General features: G+C 42.4%; 3 protein-coding genes across 3 annotated transcripts in view; 1 reads left to right on the top strand and 2 right to left on the bottom strand.

Moving 5' to 3' along the window:
- Positions 1 to 14,263, bottom strand: part of gprin3b (GPRIN family member 3b) — a 263,036-nt gene that overhangs the window by 155,542 nt on the left and 93,231 nt on the right. The window lies entirely within an intron of this gene.
- On the top strand, positions 9,366 to 13,055 carry LOC311110061 (uncharacterized protein). Its single transcript, XM_084188611.1, has 6 exons — positions 9,366 to 9,647; positions 10,651 to 10,745; positions 11,591 to 11,708; positions 11,867 to 11,914; positions 12,117 to 12,263; positions 12,534 to 13,055. The coding sequence occupies exons 1-6, from the start codon at positions 9,588 to 9,590 to the stop codon at positions 12,639 to 12,641; spliced, it is 576 nt and encodes a 191-aa protein (XP_084044737.1). The 5' UTR covers positions 9,366 to 9,587; the 3' UTR covers positions 12,642 to 13,055.
- LOC311110060 (B-cell lymphoma/leukemia 10-like) lies at positions 13,479 to 14,159 on the bottom strand (the record flags this gene model as incomplete). The annotated part of the gene is made up of 1 exon (XM_084188610.1): positions 13,479 to 14,159. One exon carries the CDS (start codon positions 14,157 to 14,159, stop codon positions 13,479 to 13,481), a length of 681 nt encoding a protein of 226 aa, XP_084044736.1.

Genomic DNA, 14,263 nt, shown 5'->3' with positions numbered 1-14,263 from the left:
GTCTGAGGTCCTGAGCACTCTGGAGCAGGTCATCATCAAGGATCTCTCTGTACTTTGTTCTGTTCATTTTTCCCTTGATCCTGACTAGTCTTCCAGTCCCTGCCACTGAAAAACCCCCACAGCATGATGCTGCCACCACCATGCTTCACCGTAGGGATGGTGCCTGGTTTCCTCCAGACGTGACGCTTGGCTTTCAGGCCAAAGAGTTCAATCTTGGTTTCATCAGACCAGAGAATCTTGTTTCTCAAGCGGGCTGTCATGTGCCTTTTAGTGAGGAGTGGCTTCTGTCTGGCCACTCTACCATAAAGGCCTGATTGGTGGAGTGCTGCAGAGATGGTTGTCCTTCTGGAAGTTTCTCCCATCTCCACAGATGAACTCTGGAGCTCTGTCAGAGTGACCATTGGGTTCTTGGTCACCTCCCTGACCAAGGCCCTTCTCCACCGATTGCTCAGTTTGGCCGGGCAGCCAGCTCTGGGAAGTCTTGGTGGTTCCAAACTTCTTCCATTTAAGAATGATGGAGGCCACTGTGTTCCTGGGGACCTTCAATGCTGCAGACATTTTTTGGTACCCTTCCCCATATCTGTGCCTCGACACAATCCTATCTCAGAGCTCTATGGACAATTCCTTTTGACCTCATGGCTTGGTTTTTGCTCTGACATGCACTGTCAACTGTGGGACCTTACATAGACAGGTGTGTGCCTTTCCAAATCATGTCCAATCAATTGAATTTACCACAGGTGGACTCCAATCAATTTGTAGAAACATCTCAAGGATGATCAATGGAAACAGGATGCATATGAGCTCAATTTCGAGTGTCATAGCAAATGGTCTGAATACTTACGTGAATAAGGTATTTCTGTTTTTTATTTTTAATACATTTGCAAAAATGTCTAATAACCTGTTTTCGCTTTGTCATTATGGGGTATTGTGTGTAGATTGATGAGTTTATTTTTATTTTTATCCATTATAGAATAAGGCTATAACGTAACATGTGGGAAAAGTAAATGGGTCTGAATACTTTCCAAATGCACTGTATTTCTTATAGAGCAGATAATCACCGCTTTAATACTATACCAGGTGTAAGTAGAAAGTATTTCTGTTCTCAGGGCAAAATGTGAATTAAGTAAAAATATATTCTATGGATATCAGAATATATTCGAGAAATTCCACTCACAATCCCCAAAAGGTATGGATGTGAGGAGCCAAACTCAACTGACAGAGTGACAGACTATGTGTGAGGAGAGGTCCTGAGAACGGACTGGTCAACTCTCGGGAGATTAGTGAGGTGCACGCTCTGAATCTCACTCCGGCAACAGCTGCAGCTCGAGCCAGTAAGAGAGTATGCTAGCTAGGATGCGAAGCCTGGACGTTAGGTGCGACTTGCCGATCACCCATCCTACTTATGGAGAGCAACAGTGTTTAGCTATAGCTAGATAACACACAGAGTCTACCCTAGCCTGGGTAGGCGCGTTGGAGTATACTATTCACACATAATGAAAAACTCACTTATGGAGTCTTCTACTGTTTCAAGTAGTTTTATTTAAGAAGCCAACAGTGCCTTAGCCAACGTGTAACAACTTCCTTATCCCGTGCGTAGAACAATGGCATCCGGTCTATTACCTAACAGTTTAGCACCATACCAGCAGGGGGCATCCAAGCCTTACACATAACATCTCCTTTAAAATCAAATCAAATTTTATTTGTCACATGCGCCGAATACAACATGTGTAGACCTTACCGTGAAATGCTTACTTACGAGCCCTTAACCAACAATGCAGTTCAAGAAATAGAGTTAAGAAAATATTTACTAAGTAAACTAATATAAAAAATACAATAAAAAGTAACACAATAAAATAACAAAAACGAGGCTATATACAGGGGGTACCGGTACCGAGTCAATGTGCGGGGGTACAGGTTAGTCGAGGTAATTTGTACATGTAGGTAGGGGTAAAATGACTATGCATAGATAATAAACAGCAAGTAGCAGCAGTGTGAAAACAAAGGGGAAGGGGGTGTCAAATGTTCAGCATGGCTTGGGGGTAGAAGCTGTTAAGGAGCCTTTTGGACCTAGACTTGGCGTTCCGGTACCGCTTGCCGTGTGGTAGCAGAGAGAACAGACTATGACCTGGGTGACTGGAGTCTTTGAAAATGTTTTGGGCCTTCCTCTGACACCGCCTAGTGTATAGGTCCTGGATGGCAGGAAGCTTGGCCCCAGTGATGTACTGGGCCGTACGCACTACCCTCTGTATCGCCTTGCGGTCGGATACCGAGCAGTTACCATACCAGGCGGTGATGCAATCGGTCAGGATGCTCTCGATGGTGCAGCTGTATAACGTTTTGAGGGTCTGTGTACCCAAACCAAATATTTTCAGTCTCCTGAGGGGGAATAGGCTTTGTCGTGCCCTCTTCACAACTGTCTTGGTGTGTTTGGACCATGATAGTTTGTTGGTGATGTGGACACCAAGGAACTTGAAACTCTCGACCCGCTCCACTACAGCCCCGTCGATGTGAATGGGGGCGTGTTCGGCCCTCCTTTTCCTGTAGTCCACAATCAGCTCCTTTGTCTTGCTCATGTTGAGGGAGAGGTTGTTGTCCTGCCACCACACTGCCAGGTCTCTGACCTCCTCCCTATAGGCTGTCTCATCGTTGTCTCTGATCTGGTCTACCACTGTTCTGTCGTCATCAAATTTAATGGTGTTTGAGTCTTGCTTGGCCACGCAGTCGTTGGTGAATTGGGAGTACAGGAGGGGACTAAGCACGCACCCCTGAGGGGCCTCCGTGTTGAGGATCAGTGTGGCAGATATGTTGTTGCCTACCCTTACCACCTGGGGGCGGCCCGTAAGGAAGTCCAGGATCCAGTTGCAGAGGGAGGTGTTTAGTCCCAGGTTCCTTAGCTTAGTGATGAGCTTTGTGGGCACTATGGTGTTGAACGCTGAGCTGTAGTCAATTAACAGCATTCTCACATAGGGGTGTTCCTTTTGTCCAGGTGGGAAAGGGCAGTGTGGAGTGTGATTGAGATTGTGTCATCTGTGGATCTGTTGGGGTGGTATGCGAATTGGAGTGGGTCTAGGGTTTCCGGGATGATGGTGTTGATGTGCGCCATGACCAGCCTTTAAAAGCACTTCATGGCTACCGACGTGAGTGCTACGGGGCGGTAGTCATTTAACCTGCCTAGGTTACCTTCGCTTTCTTGGGCACAGGGACTATGGTGGTCTGCTTGAAACATGTCAGTGAAGACACTTGCCAGTCCGCGCATGCTCTGAGTACACGCCCTGGTAATCCGTCTGTCCCCACAGCCTTGTGAATGTTGACCTGTTTTAAGGTCTTGCTCACATCGGCTACGGAGAGCGTGACCACACAGTCGTCCGGAACAGCTAGTGCTCTCATGCATGCTTCAGTATTGCTTGCCTCGAAGCGAGCATAAAAGGCATTTAGCTCATCTGGTAGATTCGCGCCACTTGTCAGAGCCAATGTAGTAGGATTTCCTTTAAATGTTTATGTTTTTAACCACAACAGATAACAAATAGATCCAACTACCTTGCCAACAATGCTTAACTGAAAATATAATATTATTGTCTTTCTTTTATTTATTTTACACAATGAAATAAAACTCAATACTTCAACAATAGTAAAACTGTGTCTGCCCCAAAGTCCCTCGTCCATAGCCTATCGGCTTTAGGTCAGTGAAACCTGTCACTTATAGATTGAGTCTTGTTATGATGAGTTTCTCGGGTATCAAGTAATTAATGATGCAAGAAGATATTTAACACTGAGATGGAGAGTTGATACAAATATTTAATAGACACGGTACAGTGGTTCGCATAACAAACGGCACATGCTCCTAGACAAAGAAAATATCTCTCTTCTTATAGTCCCTGTTACATATTGCTTCCACAACATCTGGTAACCATCAGTTGACACTCCCTTCTTTGATGGTATTACACTGTACCCAAGTCAGTATATTCTATCTATCAATCATTCTAAGATAAACCACCAGTAAGCTCCCTTGACATACTGGAATCCTTGACCCTCCAGACTCTGCGGCACCAAGAGTCACTTATCTAATAAATGTAACCTTGTTCCCACAACACCATGAAAAGACATCACAACAAGTATTTTGGGTGGTCTTGACAGACGGCCACTACGCAGATGCACAGCAGGTCTTTCAGTGTATATTTGTGGTCTAGGTCAGCAATGTGCTCTTGGCTTGTGTGTTATGTGGCTCACCCATATGCCCCTCCTCATAGTCCTTCAGCTTCTGAGCCTCATTTCCAGACTTTCCAGTTCCCACTGCCCTGTCTGGGTCTGGCTGACAACGCTCAAATTTCTCATGCTGTGGCGTTAAATGAGTTTCATCCCTGTGCCTCTGTGTGGCCTGTTCTGCCACTCGAAGGTCCACTCTGTTGCGTCTGTAGAGTGTGCCGTCGACGTCCACAAGAAATGACAGAGGAGCTACCCTCTTCGGACAGGAACCGAGCCGCCACCGTCCTGTGCGGTCACCTGGTAATGGTCGCATTCTGATCTGATCTTCAACTTTCAAGTCAGGGAGGTCTCTGGCGGCCACGTCATAGAGTGATTTGGCAATCCTCTTTTTCTGTCTGAATTTTTCAGTGACACCCACAACCACAAAGGGCTGCAGCAGGCTGGCTGCCACCGGCAGCGATGACTTGAGTCTGCGTGACATGAGACGCTGTGCTGGGCTGTCCATCCGTGATTACACAGTTCGGTTGTTCAGTGTGCGTCACTGCGTGGATGGATACAGTGGCCACGATATACACGGACCAGCCCGCTTTAGCCCCTAGAATGTTAAAGATTAGTAGGCCTATGTTAATTAATCAGTTTTTGACCTGTCCTCTTGATATGTCAACAGTAGGCTGCTAATGATGTGATAATAGTCAGTTCACCAATGACAACAAAGCATGTTTAATGAATGGTAGCCTAGTAGTCAGACCAACTGTAACTTGATGGATTAGGTCAGGGATGGAGATCGGAAACAAGCTCATATAGGCCTAGTTCAGTTATATATATAGTTCATATTCCAAATAGCCTACATCAAGCAAGACTACTACATTGTATCCTTTAATTGAATTATTCCGAATTTTCTCCCCAAACAAAATGAAGAAGCCAGTTAACATTTTCACTAGACTATCCACATAAAGACACCTATTAATTAGAATAAGCATTACCCCTACATTTGATCTAGAAAATTATGACTGTGTCATTGAGACCACCTTAAGTTTATTTAGGATCAAACACAAGACTTCTGTGTTGGCTACATTTGATATAATTTAAAAGGCAACTCTACCACTTTTCAACCTCATATTCATTATCTTCAGCACCAAATCAGTGTCTATACAGTGGGGAAAAAAAGTATTTAGTCAGCCACTAATTGTGTAAGTTCTCCCACTTAAAAAGATGAGAGAGGCCTGTAATTTTCATCATAGGTACACGTCAACTATGACAGACAAATTGAGAAAAGAAAATCCAGAAAATCACATTGTAGGATTTTTAATGAATTTATTTGCAAATTATGGTGGAAAATAAGTATTTGGTCACCTACAAACAAGCAAGATTTCTGGCTCTCACAGACCTGTAACTTCTTCTTTAAGAGGCTCCTCTGTCCTCCACTCGTTACCTGTATTAATGGCACCTGTTTGAACTTGTTATCAGTATAAAAGACACCTGTCCACAACCTCAAACAGTCACACTCCAAACTCCACTATGGCCAAGACCAAAGAGCTGTCAAAGGACACCAGAAACAAAATTGTAGACCTGCACCAGACTGGGAAGACTGAATCTGCAATAGGTAAGCAGCTTGGTTTGAAGAAATCAACCATGGGAGCAATTATTAGGAAATGGAAGACATACAAGACCACTGATAATCTCCCTCGATCTGGGGCTCCACGCAAGATCTCACCCCGTGGGGTCAAAATGATCACAAGCAAAAATCCCAGAACCACACGGGGGGACCTAGTGAATGATGCAGAGAGCTGGGACCAAAGTAACAAAGCCTACCATCAGTAACACACTACGCCGCCAGGGACTCAAATCCTGCAGTGCCAGACGTGTCCCCCTGCTTAAGCCAGTACATGTCCAGGCCCGTCTGAAGTTTGCTAGAGTGCATTTGGATGATCCAGAAGAGGATTGGGAGAATGTCATATGGTCAGATGAAACCAAAATAGAACTTTTTGGTAAAAACTCAACTCGTCGTGTTTGGAGGACAAAGAATGCTGAGTTGCATCCAAAGAACACCAAACCTACTGTGAAGCATGGGGGTGGAAACATCATGCTTTGGGGCTGTTTTTCTGCAAAGGGACCAGGACGACTGATCCGTGTAAAGGAAAGAATGAATGGGGCCATGTATTGTGAGATTTTGAGTGAAAACCTCCTTCAATCAGCAAGGGCATTGAAGATGAAACGTGGCTGGGTCTTTCAGCATGACAATGATCCCAAACACACCACCCGGGCAATGAAGGAGTGGCTTCGTAAGAAGCATTTCAAGGTCCTGGAGTGGCCTAGCCAGTCTCCAGATCTCAACCCCATAGAAAATCTTTGGAGGGAGTTGAAAGTCCGTGTTGCCCAGCGACAGCCCCAAAACATCACTGCTCTAGAGGAGATCTGCATGGAGGAATGGGAATCAAAATACCAGCAACAGTGTGTGAAAACCTTGTGAAGACTTACAGAAAATGTTTGACCTGTGTCATTGCCAACAAAGGGTATATAACAAAGTATTGAGAAACTTTTGTTATTGACCAAATACTTATTTTCCACCATAATTTGCCAATAAATTCATTACAAATCCTACAATGTGATTTTCTGGATTTTTTTCCCTCATTTTGTCTGTCATAGTTGACGTGTACCTATGATGAAAATTACAGGCCTCTCTCATCTTTTTAAGTGGGAGAACTTGCACAATTGGTGGCTGACTAAATACTTTTTTCCCCCACTGTATATGTGAAAATGGTGCAAAAAAAGAAAACGTTACTAAAAGTTAAAATAGTGATTTTCAAATACTATGAGATTTACGGTGATGTGTGGAGCAACAAAATACCCTCTCTATGGCTAGAAACTAGTTGCAGGTTTTAAAAATCACTTATTTTTTATCCTACACTGTGATGTCAAAGAGAATCATGTTTTAGGACGTTATATTTTTAACCACAGATCATAGAAATGCAGCATTTTCACATACTGTAAGTCAGGGTTCCCCAACTGGTGGGCCGCGGGCCGTTTTATTTGGACCCCTCAAATTTTCTGAGCAAAAAAGCAAAACAAAAATTTCATTTATTTTTATTGTTGGTCGTAATAGACTAAAAACACAAGGAAATCAGCTCCAAGTGATTTTAATTTAAGAAATCTGTTCCAAAGTATTCCAACGCATAATAGAGAGACATGATCATAAACAAATGTAATCAAGGTTTGAAATGATTATGTTTTAGTCAAACATTATATCTGTTTGGGCTTCTTGCAGTCAATTTGCTCTCTACAAATTATTTGTAATTATGTTCCTGCCCCCCGACCATCCACCATCCGCTCAAGGAAAAATCGGCCCGCGGCTGAATCTAGTTGATGATCCCTGCTGTATGTAGACACAGTTTTGGTGATATAGATATAGGCCCTAGGGCTAATGAATATGAGGTTGAAAATTGGCGGAGTTGCCCTTTAAGACTCTAGGTTTCAGGAAATGGCAGTTTGTTTTTGAGGGAAATTGACCGACCCATTCCAGACCTCCCCCTACCCAACCTTAGACCTACATCATCTCCACCTTGTCAGAAAATACTAGGGAGAGCCCTGGTGTGTATTCATTCCGCCGATCTGTTGCAAAACGTTTCTTAAAAGGAACAAAATGGGGAGGGACTTACCTGAATTTGTCCATTAGAAACTCTCGATTTAGTTGCAAAACAGAACATTTTGCAACTGGACTAATGATTACACCACTGATTTTACATTTCAACATACAGTATTTGTTAGCTACTGAAGAGCAATTACCAAGTACCCATAACAGTTTATAACCTACCATTTCTACTGAGGCAGTCTTCTGCCAACAGCATTATTAGGCTTAAAAATATGCATTTGCCTATGATTTGAGTAGTGTGGGGCCGGGGTGCAGCCACTGCGCTGAAGCGGTATACTCAAAAATTAGGCTTATTTAAGGTTGGCAGGTCAGGAATCCGTAAACTCTGTGGAAGTTGTAGCTGCCCTATCACTGCTAAATCAATAGGATCTAAAACCTCAATAGAAGTTATGCACTTTTTGCGTAGTGCAGCCTAGTTGTAGACTTATTTTCTTATACAATAGTCTACTCTAGGGGTACTAGTATGATAGTTTGAGTGTAGTTATTTTTCAGTGTAATGTAGTGGCAGATGTAGGCTACTTGGTTATGGGTAGTAATACATATTTGAATGATTAAATAAAGGTACCTGGTTAACAGATATGACGTTTGACTAAAATATAATCATTTCAAACCTTGCTTACATTTGTATACGATCACATGTTTCTCTCAATTATGCGTGGGAATACTTGGGAACAGATTTCTTAAATTAAAATAACTTGGAGCTGATTTACTGGTGTTTTTAGTCTATTACGTCCAACAATAAAAAATAAATGAAACAAAATGGATATATGTTTTGCTCATCTTTTTTGGGGGGTGGGGGGAAATAAAACCACCCTGCACTACACCGTTCTGATCATTCTGTTCCTCCATCTTTGGCCGCTTGGCACCTCCATCCATCTCTGCAAGGGGGCACCTCCAGATTTCTGTTATTCTGATGAATGCCATTGACGTCTGAAATGTCACGATTTTTTGGGGGTTGCACTTCGTCTCACGTTGGTCGGGCGCCTTCTACTTCTCTCTCCAGGGGCCAAGGCCTGCTCATCCAGGTCAAGGCTCTTCTCTGTCCTGGCACCTCAGTTGTGGAACAAGCTCCCCATCAGAACAGCACAGACGCTACCCATCACCCCCGTTCCTAGCAGTTGAAGAGGTTGTATGAATGCCCAGTGAGCTCTGTGACTCGCATTTTGCAGCCATCCATCACCCTTGATAGGCATAAACAAACACAGGTGTGGTATATGAGTGGGTACATCAACGTTTACTCTCCTTGAGCCGGTTTCCCGGACTGATTTAAGTATAGGTTCTGGTGGACTAAAAAGCTATTTTAATGGAGACATTCTTTGCATAATCTCCGAGAATTTCCAACTTTCTGTCACTGCAAGGTAGAATTGGATTACAGTGCAATGTTTACTGTATTAGAAGTGATTTGTATTAAATAGTCATTCGAAGAAGTTGAGGATTGACATTTAACACCCGCTTCCATGTGAGTGTGACGATTTTGCGAGGGTGTGTGCAACACTTAGGCTACAGCAAGCCCAGCGCTGGTGAGAGCGCCATTGCGCACAACATGTGTTCAGGGCGCTGGCACAGAGTTTATGTCCTCGTGCAATACATGAGCCTAAAGCTTCTTTTATCCAGAAACTTGCCATAATAACTCATGGTTGGAATTAACGACACATGAAACGGATCGCTCTCCGGTAATGTTAAAATGTGATCTTGGCTTTTGGCCCTAACTGTTAGGTGGCAACGAGCAACGCTGATGACAGGTTTTTTGACAGTGCTCCTTCTATGCATTCGTTTATTGGAGCGCAGTACAAAGGTATGCAATTTACAAATATTCAATTGTCTACTATTAGCCTACATTGTATAGGTTATGTTCGTGTACAATATTGGATATTTGACAGGCTACAAGGTAATCACTAAATAGTAAAGGTTTTAGGCAAATGATCTAGGGCAGGCTGCAGTTATTTCCTGCGACAGTCTGACTTCTAAACTCGTTTTTATTGTATGCCTAATGTCTATGCGTGGTGAGCAAATGTATTTAGCCTAAAACACGGCTTCTTTTTTCACACAGTGACATTATCGGATCGAAGTGCTTCTTTATGAAACAAAGTTAATGCATGGCACACTGGCACTGTGTTTATAACCTACATATGACATTAAGTTAATCAAAGGAGTTCAGAAATAGGTTGTCTACTTGTAATGACTCATCTGGCCTACTGGCACTGTCACCTTATGAGCACAAGACGTTAAAAAGAGGTTGAAAATATGTATTTTGTGGTTGAAAACACATTGAAAATACATTTTTCCAACATCTTGTCCTCCCATGGGACACTTGGCACAATTGACCTATGGGCCAATGAACTGTAAATGACACTTAAATCATGCTGAAGTAACACATCTGTCATCTGTAGACCAGACAACTTGTAGGCTATTTTGCCTTGATCTGGAGAGTATGTGACTTTTAAAGTTACAATAACCATTTTAATTTTAAGAGAAACTATCAACAGTTCCCTAACCAGTAAACATTGTAACTTATTTCAGAAATTCAAGAAGAAAGCTCACTCTGTGTTAACGTTCAGATCTACCAGCTAAAAACAGGTTTATTAAGAATACTTTGAGATAAATGCCAGTATGTTCTTCTGTTATTTTCCAATGACTTTCCCAGAAAAGCTTTCAATAGTTAACATACTTTCACTTTCACATAGTTTTGGCTGTGATCCAGCTTGGGGATAACATCTAGCTCTGGTCCTGGGCGTTGACCTGTCGTCTTGAACAACAAGGCATTCAAATGTGCCTTCTTTTCTTGTGATTGTTTCTAGAAATGCGTGCGATGGTTCTGTCTCTTCTGGGGCTTCCATTACTACCGACACCAGTGTCTGAACATTGAGCTCTGGAATTGGTTCTTAGTATTGAGGTATAGCACCTAATGAAACAAACAGCAGCATTGCTTGCTGCAGTTTGATTACATTTCTGATGTATGTGTTTTTACAGAGAGCTTGAAATGTAGCTTTAACTTTGCATGGGGCAGGAGCATATCTGTTATGCATGCATTCCATTTACTGTAACTCCCTGCATGCTCCCTGTAACCTGATTTAATGACACCAAGCTATGCACTTGTCAGCATTCCTGAGGTTCTCTTATGTATACACTCTCACATGTCAAGTGCATTGCTAAGATCATGATTCATTTATTAACCAGCCGGGCGATGACATCCATCTTACTGCTTTGAGGGTAAATCTAATAATGTTGTTTTGTCTTTATTACATCACTATTACGCACTGGGAAATCTTTGTATTGTTATGGTGCCCATACTGGGTTTGACACTTGATTCTGTGCTATTAGAATATATATTTGGGAATTTGAATGCTTCAAACATACATGCCCGGGGTGCACCACTCCTGTCCTCAACGGACACAGTTTGGTATTCCTTCTTTCAGTCAGACACTTCACTCAGACACTTATTGACACATGGGTAACCAGGTGCATGGACCTTGAGGGGCTGATTTGTGCACCCCTGATAAAAATATGAATACATACCCTTTGATAGTGGATTAAAGTCACAATCTGTATTATTTCCAACTCTTGATTGGCAATTTCAACAATAGCAATAATTTCAACACGGTTTTTGAACCATATGACTTATAAATACCTTAAAGAGATTCCCACAATCATAACAAAATAAACAAAGGACATATTACTTCATTGTGTTGTGTATTACATTGTGTATCATCCCTGTATTCATCCGTACTTCTCTTAAAGCTGCCTGAGTGCCACCACACGTTTGCCCATTGCTGGTGCTGCTGAAACTCACGGGATGACAATAAGCGACGTTAGAGAGCTTCAGTCGTCGTTGAAAACTTTGAAAAGTACAATAGAAGTAAGACTACAGCTAATGAATATCCTGTTGTCCTGGTATGGTGTGTTTGGTGTGAAATTAGGGTAAAGGGGGAGTTTTCAAAGGACTAGTAACATGTGTGTGACATTGAAGGATAAGAAAAAATGTATTCATACAACTGTGGTTTTCTTTCTTGTCAGGAATCAGATGCCTGTTTGTATGCTCCTACCAACGATGACATCTACAATGTAAGTTGTTGTAGCAATATGCAATAAGTAGAACACAATAATGTCACTTAAGGGGCGTCATGGAAAAAAAAGGGTCCGGTGTTAGAAATGCCAGGGCCAATTTTTGGTCCCAGTCCACCCCTGTTTGCAATGCCACTTTTATAGATTTCCAGTTCAATGTTTTATATATATAACACATACTGTGGTTCTGTTCTTTCCCCAGGACAACTGCATCTTTAAGTTCATGCACTGTTATTTATTGGAGTTGGAGGTTATCCTGATCGAGGACATGCAGGTCACAGTTGACTACCATGAGGAAACAAAGACAAATATCTACCATCTGAAAAAAAAATTGGAAGAACACCAATATGTAAGTCAACCTTTAAATAAGTTCAGAAGTTTATCCCAAATATGTATGGTACAGCAGCAATCTAGTGTTGTGAAAAGTCCTGACGGTCCGTACTCCCAATTGTTCAACAACATTACATTTTTGATTGGCATTCATTTGATTGGCATTCATTTGATTGGCATTCGTTTGATTGGCATTCAAAATACTGCTGCTGCTAATGTCACTTTCCAATGAATATTGTGTTGATCTAAATGTAAAATTGTATTGCTTCTCTTTTCCCTGTATTTACAGAACCGTTCTAGCTGCTCACCGTGTGAGGCACAGAGAGTCGCCAACACTACAATATTCCTTCAGAACCTGGAGGACCTTTTGAAGAGAATAGGGAATACTGTCAGTTGAATACACTGTAATATATTGTAAATATGTGATTGTAGTTTTTCATAAATAACGTAGCAAAAAAATGTAATATGTGTGTTATTCTACCTTTGGTCATGACAGTAAGTGAAGAAATTAGCAGAGTGACAGCTAGTGCTCGTGTCCAAATGTATATTACCTCTCAGTTTAAGTGTAATTGTAGATAGCTGTTTATATTTTTGTATATAATCGAATATAATACCTTTTCTATCTGTATTTCTGTCATATTTATTGACACATTTATTGAAATGCCTTTTTGGAGCTTTACATGTTTTGTTTGTTTTTTAAATCTTCCAAGTCATATGCACACTAACAGTCCCTAACTAACTTCCCTTGAACAGTTGTCGTCAGTATGTCAAAATTGCACATCTTGAATCAAAATAAAATCCCAGAAAACATAGAAACATGTTGATTTGATCATTTCATAGAACATGGGTGCCTGGCAGAAGTTCAAATAGGGACATGAAGTGAGACTGTTCCTCAAAGAAACAGGAAGCTCTGCCCTGCTCAATTTCCTGATACTGTAGCAGTACAACTTTCTGGCACACATCCATTTTCTAATAGTTCCGTTTTTTTCCTGATTGAGAAGTACAGGAGGTTTTTCATTTGAATAACAAAATCAAGTTTAGTCATTTTTTTTTATTGATAGAACAAACATGTTAGAAACCACGTCTCGTGGATTCACTGTAGGCTTTTATGATACGGAAAAAAAAAATCGATAACATGTACAGTTATGACACAATAAAACCTAACCCTTTCGTTATAGTCCCCATATAATCCAACCTGTGTTTGAATCCAGACATCCAGGCATTCTGTATTACATCACAGAAAGGGGGTTGAAAAGGAACACAGGGTGTGAAACTGGTCACTGCTCTCGGACTCTAAGGTCCCAGGCTCTGAGTCCTCAAGGGGCACTGAAGGGGCGCCCTGCTCTCCTGGTTTTGGGAGACTGGCTAAAGAAGACACACTAACCTCTTCAGGAAGGGCACTCCAGGAAAAGGATGCTTCGTTTTGACTCCACTTGTCTTCAGAGTTGGACAGAGAGGTTTGGACGGACTGTGCTTCACTACTGCCTTTGTATCCAGTACTGTCACTCTGAAATGACACAAAGGGAGTTCTCTCTTTGCATATACAGACAGACGAAGAACTACCTGCTGCTAACAAGATGGCCGCCTCTCTCCTCTCCGCCTTCACTGCCTCGACTTCGCTGGTGATCTTCCCAATGACAAAGTCCTTGGTCCTCACTCGGCGGATGGACTCCACAAGGTAGTTGAGGCCCATGGGGTTCTCGGCTAAGTAGTCCAGCATCCTACCTGTCTTCTTGCTGTTCCCCACCCGGCAGCAGATGTCCTCGGCGTCGTCCCGCGTAAGGACCCTCCTGGACCGGAGGTAGTCCAGGTGGCGGTCGGCCACTAGCTTCTCACAGAGGTACGGACGGAGACGCTCCAACGATTCCTTCTTGACCTCTGCCATGTCTTCGTCAGTGATACACCAGGAGTCCATTTTCCAGCCAATTGGCTGTGAGCTCTCTGTAGTTTTCTGAAGCCGCTGCTCAGGCTCTGGAATGCCCAGTGTAGCAGTGTTGGCACTTCAGATGATAAGGGTTT

Source organism: Coregonus lavaretus (genome assembly GCF_964263955.1).
Source record: "Coregonus lavaretus genome assembly, contig: SUPER_35_unloc_1, whole genome shotgun sequence".
Classification (NCBI taxonomy): domain Eukaryota; kingdom Metazoa; phylum Chordata; class Actinopteri; order Salmoniformes; family Salmonidae; genus Coregonus; species Coregonus lavaretus.
This window is presented reverse-complemented; position numbering and strand designations above follow the sequence as displayed.

Bases quoted from the DNA above. Each gene is read 5' to 3' on its own strand.
- LOC311110061 (XM_084188611.1), top strand. From the start codon at position 9,588: ATGACAGGTTTTTTGACAGTGCTCCTTCTATGCATTCGTTTATTGGAG. The intron at 9,648-10,650 runs GTATGCAATTTA...GATTGTTTCTAG, and splicing joins TATTGGAGCGCAGTACAAAG to AAATGCGTGCGATGGTTCTG. The intron at 11,709-11,866 runs GTAAGACTACAG...CTTTCTTGTCAG, and splicing joins CTTTGAAAAGTACAATAGAA to GAATCAGATGCCTGTTTGTA.